Here is a 16,248-nt window from a genome sequence, read left to right as displayed (position 1 = left end):
TTATGCAGTGCATAGGTTTTGGGGTCTTTTTCCCTTGTTGGTAATGAAGAGACCAAAAAAACTCAGCTGATGCTAGGCAGCCATGTACTCAGTTGGGTACTTCTCCCTTCGTGCTACGTGCTGTATTGTCCTGTCCGCTGTTTCAGGTGATTTCACGTGGTGTTGTTTATAGACCAGTTTTGAGTAGTAGCACTTGAGGCACTTAAGTGAGATATTTGATATAAAAATGAATGAAAGTATAGGTGCAGTGCATTGTGAAGAAGATAAGATAGATCATAGTGGAGAGACTAAAAATCCAGAGCCTTGGTTTCTTCAGATAGCTGCCGGATATGTAGTATAATTTGAATTTAAGGCAGAAGAGCACATGCCTGAGTAAATTGAAAAATAAATAAGTAAATAAATTAGAAAAGTGAGGACAGGTATGTGCTAAAGCAGTCAGACTTGAAGAAATGTGCTGTGCAGTAGTTAATAGCTAAAACATTCTTGAATTACAGCAGTTACCTCACAGAACTCATAAAAAGCACTTAACATGGGAAACTGAAAAACAGTTCAGTGACTGGAGTTGTGCAGAGAAGACATGGGCAGTTATATCCTACTGGACACCAGGGTACTCCTGGATGTTAATAAACTCCAGAAATAAAAACTTTTAATGTAGGGAATTAGAATATAAAATGCTGCTTTGAACTGGAGAAATGCCAAAAGTTTATGAAGACCTGTGCTATGTAACATTATTTTTGGGAAGGAAAACTAAGTGTACAAGTACTTGAGCAGATGTGGATGAATCCTTAGTAGGCAGCTAAGCACCACACAGCCACTTGCTCATTCTGCCCCAGTTGGATAGGGGAAACAATTAGGCAAAAGTGAGAAAATTTGGGAGTTGAGGTAAAAGCAGGTCAAAGTGTAAAAGAGGGTGGTGGAAAGTGATGCAGAAGCAGTCACTACCAGCCAGCCAGTGCACTGCCAGTCCCTGAGCCATGGCAACCCTGGAACACTATCCCCCAGTTTTACTGCTGAGCATGGCACATGTATGGTGTGGAATATCCCTGAGGTCAGTTCGTGTCAGCTGTCCCAGTTTTGTTCCCTCCCTGCCTGTTGTTCACCCACAGTGTTTTTGCTGGGTGGAGAGCAGGTCAGAGAAAGAAAGGGTGAAACACTTGATGCTGTGTAGGATCTGCTTAGAAATTGCTAAACGTTACTGTGTTGTGAGCACTGGCTTGGTCATAGCTTTAAACATGGCACCACGTGGCACCATTCTCTTCTCTGTGAAGAGAGTTAATTCCATCCCAGCCAGACCCAGTGTAGCAGAGGATAACATTGCTAAACAGTAATGCTGCAGGGAAGGCTGTGTTTCAAAACAATTTTTCCATGTGCCACTTAAAAGAAGTCCTCTTCCCTCTTGCAGTGTAATACACAGGGCCTCAGATAATTATACTGGTCTCCTTGGTGCTGATGAGGAGTTCTCTGGAGTCATATCCAGTACAGTGATGACACTTCAAGAAATGCACAAATTGGGAATTGCATAGGTCGTGCTTTTTAAATTTACACTTCTGCTTATCTCCACCTGACTAAGTGGGAATATTAAAGTAGTGGACTTGGTCTGTTAGAGAACACCTGAAGAGGATTGCAGAGTTGTTTTTTTTTTTTGTCAGGTAGAAGGTAGCTGGAGGGAAGATGGCATTCAGTTATTTTTGTCACTAAGGCTTAATTAGATGGGAGATGTAAGTTTGCCATTGGAAGACTTAATGGTTGGAGACTTTGAACTACTTGAAAAATTATTTTAGAAACTCTAAGCCCTGTCATGTCTTTCAAGATGGTTGGGTAAACATTTAGGATCAACAAAGTCTAAACTAGCCCTGCCTTAGCATAGGCGTACGTTAGACAGTTTCTGGGCAGCAGTGTTGTTTATTTGTGATTCAGAATGGGCTTTTGTAGAGAACTTAATGTGCTTCTGATTTAATACTGCCTTTTGAAATTAGAGTGCTTTGCTGTTTCAAGAGACACTGATCCAGCAGTTCTCTGGCTACTGCCAGTTGTTTCCAATGAATGATTCAAAATCCTAACCTTTGTTTAACCACTGCAGGCATCAAGATTACGTGAGGAAGCCCATAACATGGGAAGTGTGCATATGTCAGAAATTTGTACTGAATTAAAGAATTTAAGGTCTTTAGTTCGAGTATGTGAAATTCAAGCAACTTTGCGTGAGCAAAGGTAAGTGTGTGCTCTGTGCTTATCTCAGTTTTTAGGGTGTTATTAGAACTTCCATTCTTGCATTATTTTGCATGAGTTCTGTTTACTGATGACTGTAAGTACACCAGTACTTGCCGTGTTTGCCTGTCTTCCCTGTGTACAGTCTGCCTGTTTCTCTCCACTAAACAGAACCAGATATGCAATTTCTGTATCTACTTTTACTTGGATAGAAAAGAAGTCTCTTTGCAGAAACCTTAGTGCATTACAAAGAACTGATGAACTCACAGTATTTCAGCATGCTTCTAGAGTGTCAGCCCATACATAACACATAGATCACATAGGTACACGTCTGCACAATTTATCCTTATCTGAAATGCTACAGTTTATATGAGAGATTCAATAGATCTAAAGCCAGAGCAAGTTTGAACTGGGTGTAATTTACATCACAAGTGAAGGAGAAATTAATGTTTGCTTATAGCAAAGTAGATTTTGCTTTTTAAGTCAGTGATAGCAGGTGTCTTGTGTATCACTTCAGTGATACACAGCCAGGCTTTTGAATACTTTTGTGCAAGACTGAAAACTGTAATCATAAAATAACATGCTCAAAATATTCACCAGTGGTCATGATTTTGTATCTGCTTTCATACTCAGTTTCGTCTTTCAATGATGTTATCCCAACTATTAAGTCACACTACAGTTTGAATACAGTGCTTCTGACTTCCTATTTGAAGCCACTTTAATTGTGTCACATGCTGCTAAAATAGCTGCATTTTAGAAGCTTTAGAAGCTTTTATATTTTGGGAGATAGTGAAACAATCCTTTAGAAGCAGGCTATAATATATTTGTAAACCTTTCCTGATAAAGAATTGAAAACACCCATTCTTTCTGAAGCTTTATTTCACAACTTCACTACATTAATTATGATTCCTGTAGTATATTTAATTAATGGCTTGGTTTCTTACAGTTTTTATTTCTTAAAGTGTCATTTGTCTCTGCACATTTGATCTAAAATAAAGTGTCAGATGTCATGGTTCAGCTCCTTAAATAGCACCTTCTTTCTTGTACACTTTGTATACTTAAACTGTCAATGGATAATTATTATTGTGACTTTGAGCCTATAGTAACATGTATCTTTTATTTTTGCTACAATCCCAAAGATGTGGAATACAAGGCATAAGTAACCACGTTGATGGGGGAGGCTTTCGCAAAGGATTATCAAAATCAATACATTTAAATGATGATACTATTTCTGTACTTCTGCACAGAAGAGTGCTACTTAAATTTCTTCCAGGAAGGACCTTCATCTCTAGATAAAGCACATACATTGTCTGAATCTTAACTGACAGCATGTGAAAAGGCACTTTTCATTGACTGATATATTTTATATACCTGTGCCTTGAAGCTAAATGTTATCTTTTTGGTGTGTCTATATTAATATATTATTTTCCACCTACTTTTCAGTAGAAAATTCATTTTTAGTGAACTGGGCACATATTTGTAAAGTGTTCCACAAAAGTGCTGAATTAATCCTTTTTCTGCATTTATTAATGTTGCTTCAACCTTCATAGAATATTTATATAAAACCTAAATTTTCCCTGAGCCTTTTCTTATTTTGCTGACATGTTTGCACTACACTTCAGCATCATGAAAAGTGGTTTCAAAATGTTCATTAAAAATTCTGGGAGACAGTCCCGAGAACCAGTTGTTTGTTAGTCATGGTAATTGCTTATGTCAGTTCAGAAGAAGAGAAAAAAAGATATAAGAAGTTGTGAGTATAATTTAAAATAATTTAAATATAATTTATTTTGAAGCATGGTGTAGTTACAACTTTTTATCTTAGATGCCCTTTAATGATGCCTCAAATGTTTTTGAAATTGGAGCTTACAATAAGTAGAAACTACCATTAGCCACAGAGCCAAATACTTTAACAAAAGCAAGTGAGAAGGATACTCACTTTTCTTTTTTTAAAGAGCACTTTAGGTTGTTTTACAATCTGGATAACTGCATAACACAGGCATAATGCTGTTCTCTAGATTATTCAGTTACTTAGCTTACTTGTCAGTCTCCTGCTTTTTCTGGGAGCTACATTCAAGTGAAGAGCAGGCCTAAACACAACTGTGTATCAGTCATCACAGAAATTAGCAACTTAGTTTTTTGAACTAGTGTCAAACGCACCAAACCTTTGTGCATCTGCATATGGCTGTAGGTTGTTGAACAGATTGGGAATTTACTTGATATCTGAATTTTTTAATGGGCTAAGGAAGTTGGTATCTTTCACTGAAATTGTAGAAGTGCTTGTGTAGGTGCTTATTTAATACATCTGTATAGTGGAAATGTTTATGCTAATTAATTTCTTTTCTCTTGCAGGATACTATTTTTGAGGCAACAAATTAAAGAACTTGAAAAGCTAAAGAATCAGAATTCCTTCATGGTGTGAAAAATTGTAAACAATTGCACATGGTTTTGAGTACAGGAACTATTAAACTGATGCCCAGTCTTAACACTTTTGAGCTGCATTTGAGTAGACTTTGGACCGTTGAGCTGGGCAGAAAAAAAAGTTGACATGGGGAAGGGGACAGGAGGGAGTCAAATTCAGGGGAAAGATACAAGAATGATTTGTAAAACCCTTGAAATGTAGATTTCTTGTAGATGTATTCTTCACGTTGTAAATATATTTTGTAGAGTGAAGCCATGGGAAGCCATGTGTATCAGAGCTTAGACATCCAAAACTAATCAATGCTGAGGTGGCTAAATACCTAGCCTCTTACATGTAAACCTGTCTGCAAAATTAGCTTTCTTTTTTTTTTTTTTCTTTTTTTTTTTCCTTTTGTTTTTTTTTAGTTAATTTATCATTCAGAAATTTTTCATTTCCTAAAATTCAATGCAAGCGCCAGGCGATTTGTGTCTAAGGCTGCAACAGTTTGGGCAATGTACAAAATACCACGAAACAACTGTTTCCACACTTGCACCAAGTCAAGAGCAGTGCTTCTCCATTTCTGTTTTACAGAGAAATGTTTTTCATCTTCTGTGTTCCATTTCCCCGTGAAATCCTAAATCTGATTTTATCAGCTTTTTAATGCTTCTGATTTTCTCTTTTCTTAAGGCACTGTTGCTATGGCACTTTTTCTATAATCTTTTCATTCCTGTGTACAGTAGCTTAAAATTGCAGTGATTGAGCATAACCCACTTGTTTGTATAAATTATTGAAACGTATTTCCATTTGCACCCTGTAAGAATGGACTTAGAGTACTGCTGGGCATGTGTGCTGAAAGTACATTACTTGCTCAAATATAAGGAAATAGCCCAATGAACATGTTAACATGGTTGTGGGAGGGGAAAGAGGAAAAAAAAGCTAGTCAGATGTGAATTGTATCTGTTGTAATAAACATGTTAAAGCAAAGAAACACTGGTTTTCATTTCCTTTGGTCAACACATAAAAATTTGGTCTTTTTGGGGATTCTTTATTAGAACTGTTCTTGTTGAACATTTTTGTACTTAAATAATTCCTCAAGGGAGGTTTTGTTTAAAACTTGTAAACAGGAAAATATGTATAAAATATTTAAGGAAATATAAAATTCAACAAGGATGATTTAAGACACCTCCCCAACAGTTGTCATATGTTAACTCCTGGTTTACCTGTCTTGATATTATGACATTTCATTTCGAAGGATGTTTGTGTTGTAGCTAACTGTTTAAGTCTGGTGCTGACTGCTGTTCTTAACCATCACAAAACGCTGAATTTGTGTAATTGGAGCAACTCACCGTTTGAAAATGGTGGAAAAGCTCAGCTTTGTATATTGTTTCCTAAAGTATATTAAAAATAAAAAAGAAACTATTGCTACTACAAAATAAACGTGACTTTTTCTTTGCTTAACAATGACAGAAATCGTGATGGCAGTGCTAGTTTAATATTTGTAGAGGTGTATATGTCACAGCAGTCTGCTAAGTAGGAGAGATAGTAGGAGATGGATTAAAAAATGAAAGAACTTTATGATACAGATGTTGACATGTGAACATATGATATGATATTTTGTATTTTGTTCCTAAAAAATAATTTCAGCACCAGAAATGGTACTTGATTTTTGTGTTGAGTGAGCTTGGATTGATTTTTAAAATCAGGTTTTCATCAGTAAAAGCTGAATGCTCTGATTTAACAAAACATTGCAAATGGAGCAAGTTGAAATACCTAACTAACAACAACAATGGGAAGTTGGGACAGATGAACTTGTAATTTTTCCTCACTTTTTAACCCAGTATTTTCTGTTGTGTTTCATATCATACAAATGTTTGATTTTTCTCAGAAGATGGGAGTTATGTTGAATGAATTAATTGGAACAAATATTGTTTCTGCATTTTTAGAGACCCAAGGCTGAGTGACAAAATTCTTGTTGAGACTTTCATATTTGCCTTGCATCCTATTTTTGGAAGTTGCCCAAGTGTAGGGAGATAGCATGTGAAGTGCATGGGGGTGTGCAAGGAATCTCTCATCAGTGGCTGCCCTTAGTTTAGGTATTTTGCTGTTTTGTTACGTGCTGAGACAAAGGTGGTTTCCATTTTAATAGATATGCTGGGTCTATTTTCCAGAAGCTTATTTTGTTTATTTTTGCTTGTTATATTGCCCTCTATAACATCCTGTATCAAGGAGCCTCAGAAGTTAATTTTAGTTTTAGAAAATTACTTCGGATAAATTTTTTTAAATCTCTGTTTTGAATTAATTTTCTTACGTTCTACTGCCTGTTGATCTTGCAGTTTTGCAGAAGAGTGTTTTTTCCAGCCTAAAAATTGCTAGTCTGTTTATCACTTGAAAACTTCCATAAAGTTTGAATGGTCACAGATAATTTGGGAGTCACAAGGGTTAATGTGCCACTTTAACCCCCTCAAATCACCTGCATAAATACCCATCACACAGAGACATGCTCTTTCTTCAGGTGATGCCCTCCCTAAGAACTCTGCAATAAAGGTGGCTGATTTGTCACCATCTGATGGCATTCCACGCCTTGTTGGGTTCTATATTTGCTCCCCATGCAATAGCTTTCCTCCCTCTCCCCCACACCCTTCCAACCCCTGGAGCTGTTGTTAGCTGAGGAGGGACAGCCTGCCAGACTTTGGCTAGTATTAGACAAGTTAGGGAAGAGGATTGCAAGCACTGCTTTTAGTCAGCATTAATCAAAGAGGTTAGGTTAAGGTCCTTTAAAATGGCTTCAGTAAGATGCAAATACAATCCTTGCCTTACTGTGTGATCTGGAGACCCTCTTTGGCTTCTGTAGTGTGCCAAAGCCACCATTCTGTGAACTCCTTGGGGAAAAACCACGGATTTTTCTCCTCCTTTTCAAATCTTGTATCTGCAGCTGGACAAAAATGAGCAGGTTTGCTGAAACCTATTACTAGATTAGCAGCTTTTCATTAATTATCCATCCAGAAGCTGATGCTATCCCTCACATTGGTTAATTAAATGGGCTTTATTGAATTGCTCTGCACATGTAAGTCCAATCAAATGAAATTCCCCTGGATCAAACCTTGTATTTTTTCTAGTCAGGTGTTCAGAAGGTGTTGATTGGAGCTGTGGGATGTGTTTTCTGTATTTATTACTTCATAAAGGTGGTCAAGGAAAAGTGATGAGAAACTGGGGAAAGAATTGTTGCATATGTTGCTCTTGATTTTCTTGCTATGTGTTTGCTAAGCCCCTATTTAGTAGAATAGAAAAGCAGCCTTCAGAATGACTGAGGACTTCAGAATGACTGAGGAGATTGTCTGAGCTGGTACAGTCATACTAGTGCTTTAGCAGATGTCATGGCATGCTCAAGAACTACAGCAGGAGCGACTTAATATGATTATAAAATGACATGACTGATCCAAGGAATTCCTATTTTTACTTTATTGTTAAAGCACTCTAAAACTTCTGCAGGTGAATGTGTTCTTTTCACTGACCCTGATCTGAAGGTGCTGTGGTCAATTTTGCATCAAGTTTCCCTTCCTGCACTGATCTTCTGTAGCAATGCAGTTTTCTTTTCTGACTTGTTTCATTAATTGTATCTCTTTTGGCAGGAGCATCTTATCTTTTGGTGGATACTGGTGCTGTCTTTAATGTTGCAATTGAAAATATGTTCAGAAAGAGTGCATAATTGAGGCCAGAAAGAATTTGTAAAATACCCATTCTTTTTTGGAGCAGCCTCATTGCAGGACTGTCCCCAAAGACACATGAGAAAATACTGGGTAGTTGTGCCATGCCTCCGAAGTCAGTGGGTCAAAGAAGGCCATGTCTTACTGTTTCCCTTTCATTCCAGTGTCACCTTGCCTGTGATGACAGCTTGAGGATTTAGCAGAGTCCTTTGTTGCTGTGAGTTTGGCTGCCATGGCCAGTACTGTATATTCTGCACGGAAGGAAGGAGTGATGTACCCTGAGCCTCAGTGCCATGGTGCCTCAGGGACTTGTGAGTCCACTGTGTGTTAGGGGCAATCACCTCTGTATCAACACACAGCTATTCTATATATAGTTAAATATCCAGTCCATTCTTGGAATTGGCTGGATGTTTCTGTGAATATGTCATCCTTACTGCTGATCCTGGAATAATATGTCTTCATCAAATCAATCTCATTTATGGATACAAAATTATAATGAGGCAAATATGGGTGTTTTAAAAATAATGCCTTGAGTTTTGGAAGTTTGCAGCAGAGGAATGTTCTGAGCTAAAGTGCCATCACGTTGATGTCAGCACTCTTCTGCCCATCATTGCTGATTAATGATATGTGGAGGTTTCTTTTGTTTTGGTTTTCTTATTTGTTTTATATTATTTCTTAAGAAATGGAGCTTTTGATGTGGGAAGAATCTGTTTTGTTGCCTAGCAAAAGGAAAAAATCCTTTTTGTTTTTTTTTGGCAGTTGTTTTTCTGTAGTCAGTCAAGCAAAAGCCTTTATTGGCAACTGAGATCCATATAGACATTGACTTCTGCAAAAAAATATTTTCAGCATTGTTAGTTCTGGATTCCAGTGACACATCACTCTTTTTAGATATCTGCTAAGTGTATCTTCTGTCTCTGGTCTACAACAGATACTCAAAAATATTCAATCTTTCACAGCTGTAGGCATCAGCTTTATCCTCCTAACCTGCCTGTGTTGCTGCTGCTGCACTAACCCATCTGGAACTGTTTCCTAGATGCTCCTTGATACAGATTTCTGTATTTTCCAACTATGGCTTTTTTGTTTGGGGAGCCTGTCTGAGGGAAAGGACTGATGTAGACTCTCTACCACTCAGAGCTCCAGGTAGCTGGGAATCTGAAAGTCACAAAGCACTTTTCTCCTCCCTAATAAAGGCACTAACCCACCTGAACTAGGACTTTCTAGAGAATGAACTGTCAGGTTTTGTCTCCCATGGGAGCTAGGAACATCCTAGGAAGTCTTGTTGAATCCTGAACAGTCCTACCTGGAGCTGATGGGCTGTGTGCAGCTGTACTACATAGCTCCATTTAGCAGAGTTAGCGCAGCAGTTTTGCAATCACAGCTTGAGCAATCTGATCTTTCCAGCAGTTACTCAGTATGTGTGACAGTATTTTGTCACCCTCTGTTAGTCACATGTGCCAGAGAGCATTTGCAAAGGGATGCTACCTACTCCTGCATGCAGTGCCATGCTCAAAGACTAATCCCTGTGCTCCAGTTTGAAATCTCAGAATCTGGGCTGTGTAAAAGTGTTTTAATGGAGTGGTGCTCAGAATGTTGATTTAGGCTCATCTTTTTCACTGTATATTACAAGAAAATCACTCTTGGAAAACACTGTCATAGTCCTCTGTATCGGCAACTAGAATTTAAGTGCAAGTCACAAATTGATTCTCCTCATTCTCCCAAATCTAAAGTTGGCCCATGGAGGTCAGTTAGTGTGTTGCCTCAGGGTTCTGAACAGCCTGGACAGTTCTATTGCCTGGCCAGGCAGATTTGCTGACAAGGTCTTGCATACTTTTCTGGGCAAAAATCTGTGGTTGGATCTTTCTTCAGTGTAATTGGGATGCTGTCAGAATTTGATTGGGGTTCCTGTTCTGCAGAATGCATCCTCATTATTAGCAGAAAACTTACCCTAGGAAGAGTTATTTGGTAAAGTGACCAAAGCCCATGGCAGATGGTGCTACAGAAGGTGAATGTGTTGTCAGCAAGTCTGGACTATGTGATGGTGCCAAGGAGCTCTGATGTCCATCAGTTCCACCCAGGTTTCTTTAGCTCCTGCTCTGCATCCTCAGAATAAAGGCTTTTCCTTTCTTCCAGATTTTGGAAGGTTTATTAAACTTCTTGTTCGTGTTTGAGATTCAATTTCACAGTAAGTCTTCTACCTTTTTTTTAAGTGGAAAAGCTATTAAACCACTGACAGCAGGTCCCCGTCTTCACATGCTAAATAAAACTGCCTTTCTGATGGCAATAACATTGCCAGTAGAAGCATGGATAACTGAACCTCTCCATACTGCTCTGGTTTTAGAGTAAAAACTCTTACTTCACTTTGACCTAGGGTGGTATCTGAATTTCATTTGATTTAAAGAAGAGGATTAATTTGTTGTGTATTTTATTCTTACATCCCCGGGCACCTCCTCACCTGAACAATTAGAGATGGGGTGTGGGTGTGTGTAGAGTGGAATATATGTATCACATTGATAGGACAAGATCTTTCAGGACTCTGGTTTGTCTTGCAGGTTGTTTCACTGAAGGAATTGCTCAGAGAGGGTGAGGCTTCACTCAGCTTATCTGACACCCAGCTCCCTGCAGAAAGAACAGACCCTTGCTTACTGCTTCCCTGCTCCTGGTGATGTGCTCCTGCTGAAGTCTTTTTGCCAGCCCTGAACTGTTCTAGGGAGTAAAGCCCCAGCAGAAATATGCCTGGTAAATATGTCACTGACTTGGGAGGCTGACAGGCTTCACACCAAGGAGCCAAGCAAGGGCAGGGCTGACACCTTCTGACATTGAAGGGCAGGTCAGAGTAACACTTGGGTCAGCTGTAAGCTCAAATGGCAAATGCTCTTAAAACTCTGAGCTACATAGGCAGAGAGCAGGGACTTGGAACTTGGAGACTTCTCCAATTTAAGCATGTTTTTCTGGGGTTTGGATGCATGTATGCTTTTATCTGAAAATTTCATCTCAATTTGTACCTGCTGTGCATCTGAACAAAATTCTAACAATCAAACTGCTCTATTAACATGAGCTTTCAGGTAAACATAAATCAAAGTCTAAATATCAAGCATGTTCTTCATATATTTTAAACACCCCAAAATAAACTCTGCATCTTTGATAGGTGTGGTATGTAAAGGAAGCAGTGTCTCCAAGGAAATGCTATTCCTCTTCAGCTACTACTCCTTGTTAAACTAACACTGAGCTGCTATTCTTGCCCTGGATTGTCTCATCAGATACCAAACCTCTCTCTCAAGAGAGAGAAAATCTGCTTGGCTGTCCTCATCTGCCATCTGATGAGTTTGGAGCATTTCCTGAACTCCTTAGTTGTTGCATGAGGATCTTACAGACTCCCCTGTGGGAGCCTTGTGAGCAAACACGTGCCCTGGCTGCAGGTCCTGAGCAGGCAGCCAGGCTGGGCATCTGCCACAGCTTGTGGGCCAGCTCGGGTGCTCAGCAGAGCTCTACCCTTGTGCTGGTACAGGGAGACACTGGCTCTGTCTCTCCATGTGTTTTCTCTCCCTCTCCAGACAATCTGCCTCACTTCTGTGGCAGCTGAAACGGTTTGGTGCCAGATTGGGGTGTGCAGAAGGTGGTATCTGAGCTGATCCAGTGCTGCTCCTGGCTCAGCAGACACAGATCTAGTGCATGGCCTAATAAAAAGCCTCAGCTTCAGCTGCCACTTCTTTACCCAGTTGAAGTTTTTAGTGCAGTAGTAGCTGAGGAAGCTCCAAAGTGCATGAATCTCTCTGGCACATGCAAGGCATCCAACTCTGGAGGGTTGGATGCCTTGCAAGAGAACCACCAAAAGGAGGGTTCAGAAAACCACATCAGCATCAGCACTCACCTGAACTTGCATTGAGCACTGCTGTTATGGCCAGCTCAGATCTAATTTTGGTAATGCTAGGCCAGACCCCTGTTCCTCTGAAAATTGCTTAAAAAGCCATGTCACCAATTTTGGGGCTCTGATATACCCCACCTAGAATAATCTTTGGTATGAGCCCCTTAATCTTTGTATTTCTGTCCTAGGTAACATTCATGGGTTTCTCTCTTAATTGTTAATATAGTTGAATTTGTTTACATTCTCTAGTATCAAGTCAGTACTGATGGTCCCTGATCAGTATAAGATTAAGTGGAGTTTATATGTTAGGTGTCATTTTGTGACTGATTTTCATCTGAAATGTCAGCAATTATTTCAAGCTACTTGAGATTAAAGGTTCAATTTAGAAGAGTTTATTGATCAGAAGACATTTTGATAGGTGTTCTTTGAGAATTTGTCCCATGCTTTTACAGTTTCACATGACTGCCCTTCATGGCATTGGTAAAATGTAATGGTGGTCTGAGTTTCACAAGAATCTGCTTTTTGCAATTGGGAGTGGCACACATCATCCCTGGATAGTACTTAGTAAGAGACTTCAGGCATGCTGTGGATTGATTATTCAGCATTTAGTAGTCTGAAAACGAATTTTCATTATCATGCATTGACCCAAAAAGCTGCTACTATTTTTAGGCAAGCTACTCATATCACAAGATCAACTTCTGCTTACATTCTGTGTGCTGACCCATGGGCATGAGATTTTGTAAGATATAGTGTGAAAACATTGATATGCCTCAGGCTTTTGTGGGGATATATAATTTTAGATGGGGACCACCTAAAAGAAACCTGCTGTTAACTTTTACATTGTTGTTTAGAAAAAAAATTCTCATATACCTAATGATGTTCTGTTGTTTTTACTGCCTTGTTCAACTCCAGTGGGATTTGTATTACTGGAAGAGTTTTCACAAGGAAATTTTGTAAATCACATTTTTTCAGCAATGGCATCCCAGGCTGACAAGTATAAACATTGAAATAACCTTATCTTTTGTACCTCTTCATAGTAGAATTTATAATATTTTCTCTTTAGAGCTGGAGTAATTAATCAATTTACACAGAGTTATTCAAGAGACAGAATTTCTACCTGGGAATTCAGCACAGATGTGATGCTTTTGATGTGCCTTTTTAATATTTTAATCTTTTTTTTTCCAAGCAAATTGTACATAAATGAGAAGTGTTGTCAGAAACAGTGTATTCTAAAACCTGAATTCAAAAAAAGCTGTGGGAGTCTAGTACTTTGCTGAGGGGAGGAAAAAGGTAAAAGTTAAATTGATTTGCCTGTTCATTTTGTTTGTTTGAGTTCTGCACAGATGGGAAATTTTGAAGTGAGGTTGTATTCAATATCATTAAATGCTGTCTTTTCTGTGTGCTTTTGCATTTTGTGGAATTTCCTGGGATGAGTGACAGGACTTTCACGAACTAGGGGAAATATTTTAACTGAGTCTGCTTTTCAATATTAATGTAATACTCAGAGATTATTAATGCATTTTCATCAATGCAGAAGTAGACTATAGTGGCTTTAGAGACCTCACTGAACTGAGAAATCAACCTGATTACTTTTTCTATTTTGAGCCATCCGGGCCACCTTATTTGAAATGTTCCTCTTCCTTTTAATTACTTGAGGCTTGTTTTTCTTCTCAGCACACTTTTATATCTCTTAAATTGCTTGCTACATCCTGTCAGTGATCTTAATCTTTATCAGGGATTGTGTCCCCTCTTCATGTGTGCACCAAAGTGTCTTGCTGTGATAGTTCAGTCATGCAATTTCTCTTTTTCTAGGTAGGATTTTATCCTCCATTGCATTTGTATGATCTTGGTGCTGAAGTTTTGACTATCATGGCCTCATCTTCCTTTACCCAGTTTTGTCTCCCTGCTGCTCTTCACCTCCTTTTGTCAGTCTCCTTCTGCTGTAAAGGGCAATTCCCTTATCTCTCCCACAGAGTTTTCAGTGGACAGCCCATGCAGAAATACAGAATCATAAGGGAAAAGACCTCCAAGATCACCATATCCAACTGTTAACTCAGCACTGCCATATTCATCACTAAACCATGTTCCTGAATGAAATGCCCCACCTACACGTCTTTTGAACACCTTCAGGATGGTGATTTCACTGGGCAGTCTGTTCCAGTGCTTGTCCACCCTTTTAATGAAGAATTTTTTCCTAATATCCAGTCTAAACTCCTCCTCGTGCATCTTGAGATGATTTCCTCTTATCCTGTCACTCCCTATGTGTGAGAAGAGACTGACCTCCACCTTGCTGCAGCCTCCTGTCGGGGCAGTTGTAGAGAGTGGTAAGGTCTCCCCTGAGCCTACTTTACTCCAGGCTAAACAACCCCACCTCCTTCAGCCGTTTCTCATCAGCCTTGTGCTCTGGACCCTTCCCCAGCTTCATTGTCCTTCTCTGGACGTGTTCCAGCCCTGTCATTCTTGTGCTGAGGAGCCCAAAACTGAGCCCAGTACTCGAGGTGCAGCCTCACCAGTGCTGAGTGCAGGGGACAATCACTGCCCTGGCCTGCGCTATTGGCTGCACTATTGCTGCTACAAGCCAAAATGCCATTGGCCTTCTTGGCCAAATAGTGTAACAGGTCGCTATCCATTTCCTCTTGGATTATGAGGGTTTCATTCTGCTCCCCATCCTCATCTTCCACCTTAGGGGCTGAGTACCCAGAGAACAACTGCTCTGTGGGAACCTACGCCAGTACGGCGTTGAGTACCTGGGCCTTTTGCTCATCCTTTGTGTTTCGCCCTGCACCCAGAGGAGGTCGCGGAGCTCCTTTTGTTGCTGATGTGAGTCGGTGTCCCAGGAGCGCTCCCGATCCCGATCCCGGCGGGACATCCTCGTTCGGCGGGAGCCGCCGGCCGCCGCTAGGTGGCGCTGTGCGCGCGGGCTCTGTCCGCGCCCGCCCGGGGCAGCTGCGGCTCCGCCGCATCCTCCGCATCCACCGCATCCATTGTATCCATCGCTTCCCTCCGCATCCACCGCATCCATTGTATCCATCGCTTCCCTCCGCATCCACCGCATCCATTGTATCCATCGCTTCCCTCCGCATCCACCGCATCCATTGTATCCACTCCATGCATCGCTTCTCTCTGCCTCCACCTCATCCATCACCTCCATCGCCCCCGCTGCCCCCACCTCCCTCTGCCCCCCGCTGCCCCAGCCTGGTGATGTCGGGCTGGGGATCCCGCCAGGCTCGGGACAGAATTTGCCTCATCCGGCGGTTTTTCCCAAAGTGGCGGCAGCAGCAGCGCGGAGGGGAGGCACGCGCTAGCGGATGAAGGTGACGGGATGTCACATCCCAGGGCTGTTTTCCATACTCATGTGCTGTTTCCCCAGCTCTTGACCACTCACACCTTAACCGTATCTCCATGGTGTTTCCCAGGAGTGGGTGCAGAACAGAGCTCAATTCAAAGCCAATTTCAACTTTTGTAGGAGTCACCAGGCAGAAATCCCACCAGCTCCCTTTGGGAAGGCTCTGTCTTCTTCCAGCACTACAGCTGGTTTGCTGTAATCAAACCCCCAAGGGACCCAGATTTTTCCCTGATTATAGATGGACTGAAGGCACAAGGCTGGGTGAAAAACTGAATGTGTTTCTTCATTATTTTAGTGCATCTTGCTGTTACCTAAGCTGCCGTTGTATCCTTCTGCCAACGGTGTTACTGCAAATGGAATTTCTAAAGGGCACTTCTTAAAAAAAAAAAAAATTAAAAGGTTGGCACTTGGTCTGTGTGAGTGTTGAAGATCTGTCTAAACCTTAGGATCCCCTCTGTTCACATGGGCTTGCAGCACCTGGGGGGGAGGGCAATACTCAGCCTGCTGATGGTGCTCAGCCTCACCTTTCCTCCTCCCTCACAGTGCTCATCCAAATCTGCCCCTGTCCTGGCCTCAGCTACTATAAAGGTGAGCAAAAGCCTGTTAGGAAGAGCAGGGTTTTGAGTATTCCTATGTCATCCTGGAAAAAATGCTTGATTTCAAAGCCTGTGTTTGAACTGGTTTTGCAGGTTAGTGCACTTCTTTGTTTTTCCCCTTTGAGTCCCTCCTTTCT

The 16,248-nt window shown here is 40.6% G+C and overlaps 1 protein-coding gene across 4 annotated transcripts in view; it reads left to right on the top strand.

Moving 5' to 3' along the window:
- WAC (WW domain containing adaptor with coiled-coil) overlaps positions 1-4,693 on the top strand; it is a 56,031-nt gene extending 51,338 nt beyond the window's left edge. For all 4 annotated transcript variants that reach the window (XM_030232465.2, XM_050971703.1, XM_030232458.2 and 1 more), the window contains 2 exons: positions 2,081-2,208; positions 4,555-4,693. In XM_030232465.2, the coding sequence (XP_030088325.1) occupies positions 2,081-2,208; positions 4,555-4,624 (198 nt within the window). In that variant the 3' untranslated portion in view covers positions 4,625-4,693. The remainder of the gene's footprint in view (positions 1-2,080; positions 2,209-4,554) is intronic.
- Positions 4,694-16,248: the final 11,555 nt, after the last annotated feature.

This window comes from Serinus canaria, chromosome 2, assembly GCF_022539315.1.
Source record: "Serinus canaria isolate serCan28SL12 chromosome 2, serCan2020, whole genome shotgun sequence".
Taxonomy (NCBI): Eukaryota; Metazoa; Chordata; class Aves; order Passeriformes; family Fringillidae; genus Serinus; species Serinus canaria.
This window is presented reverse-complemented; position numbering and strand designations above follow the sequence as displayed.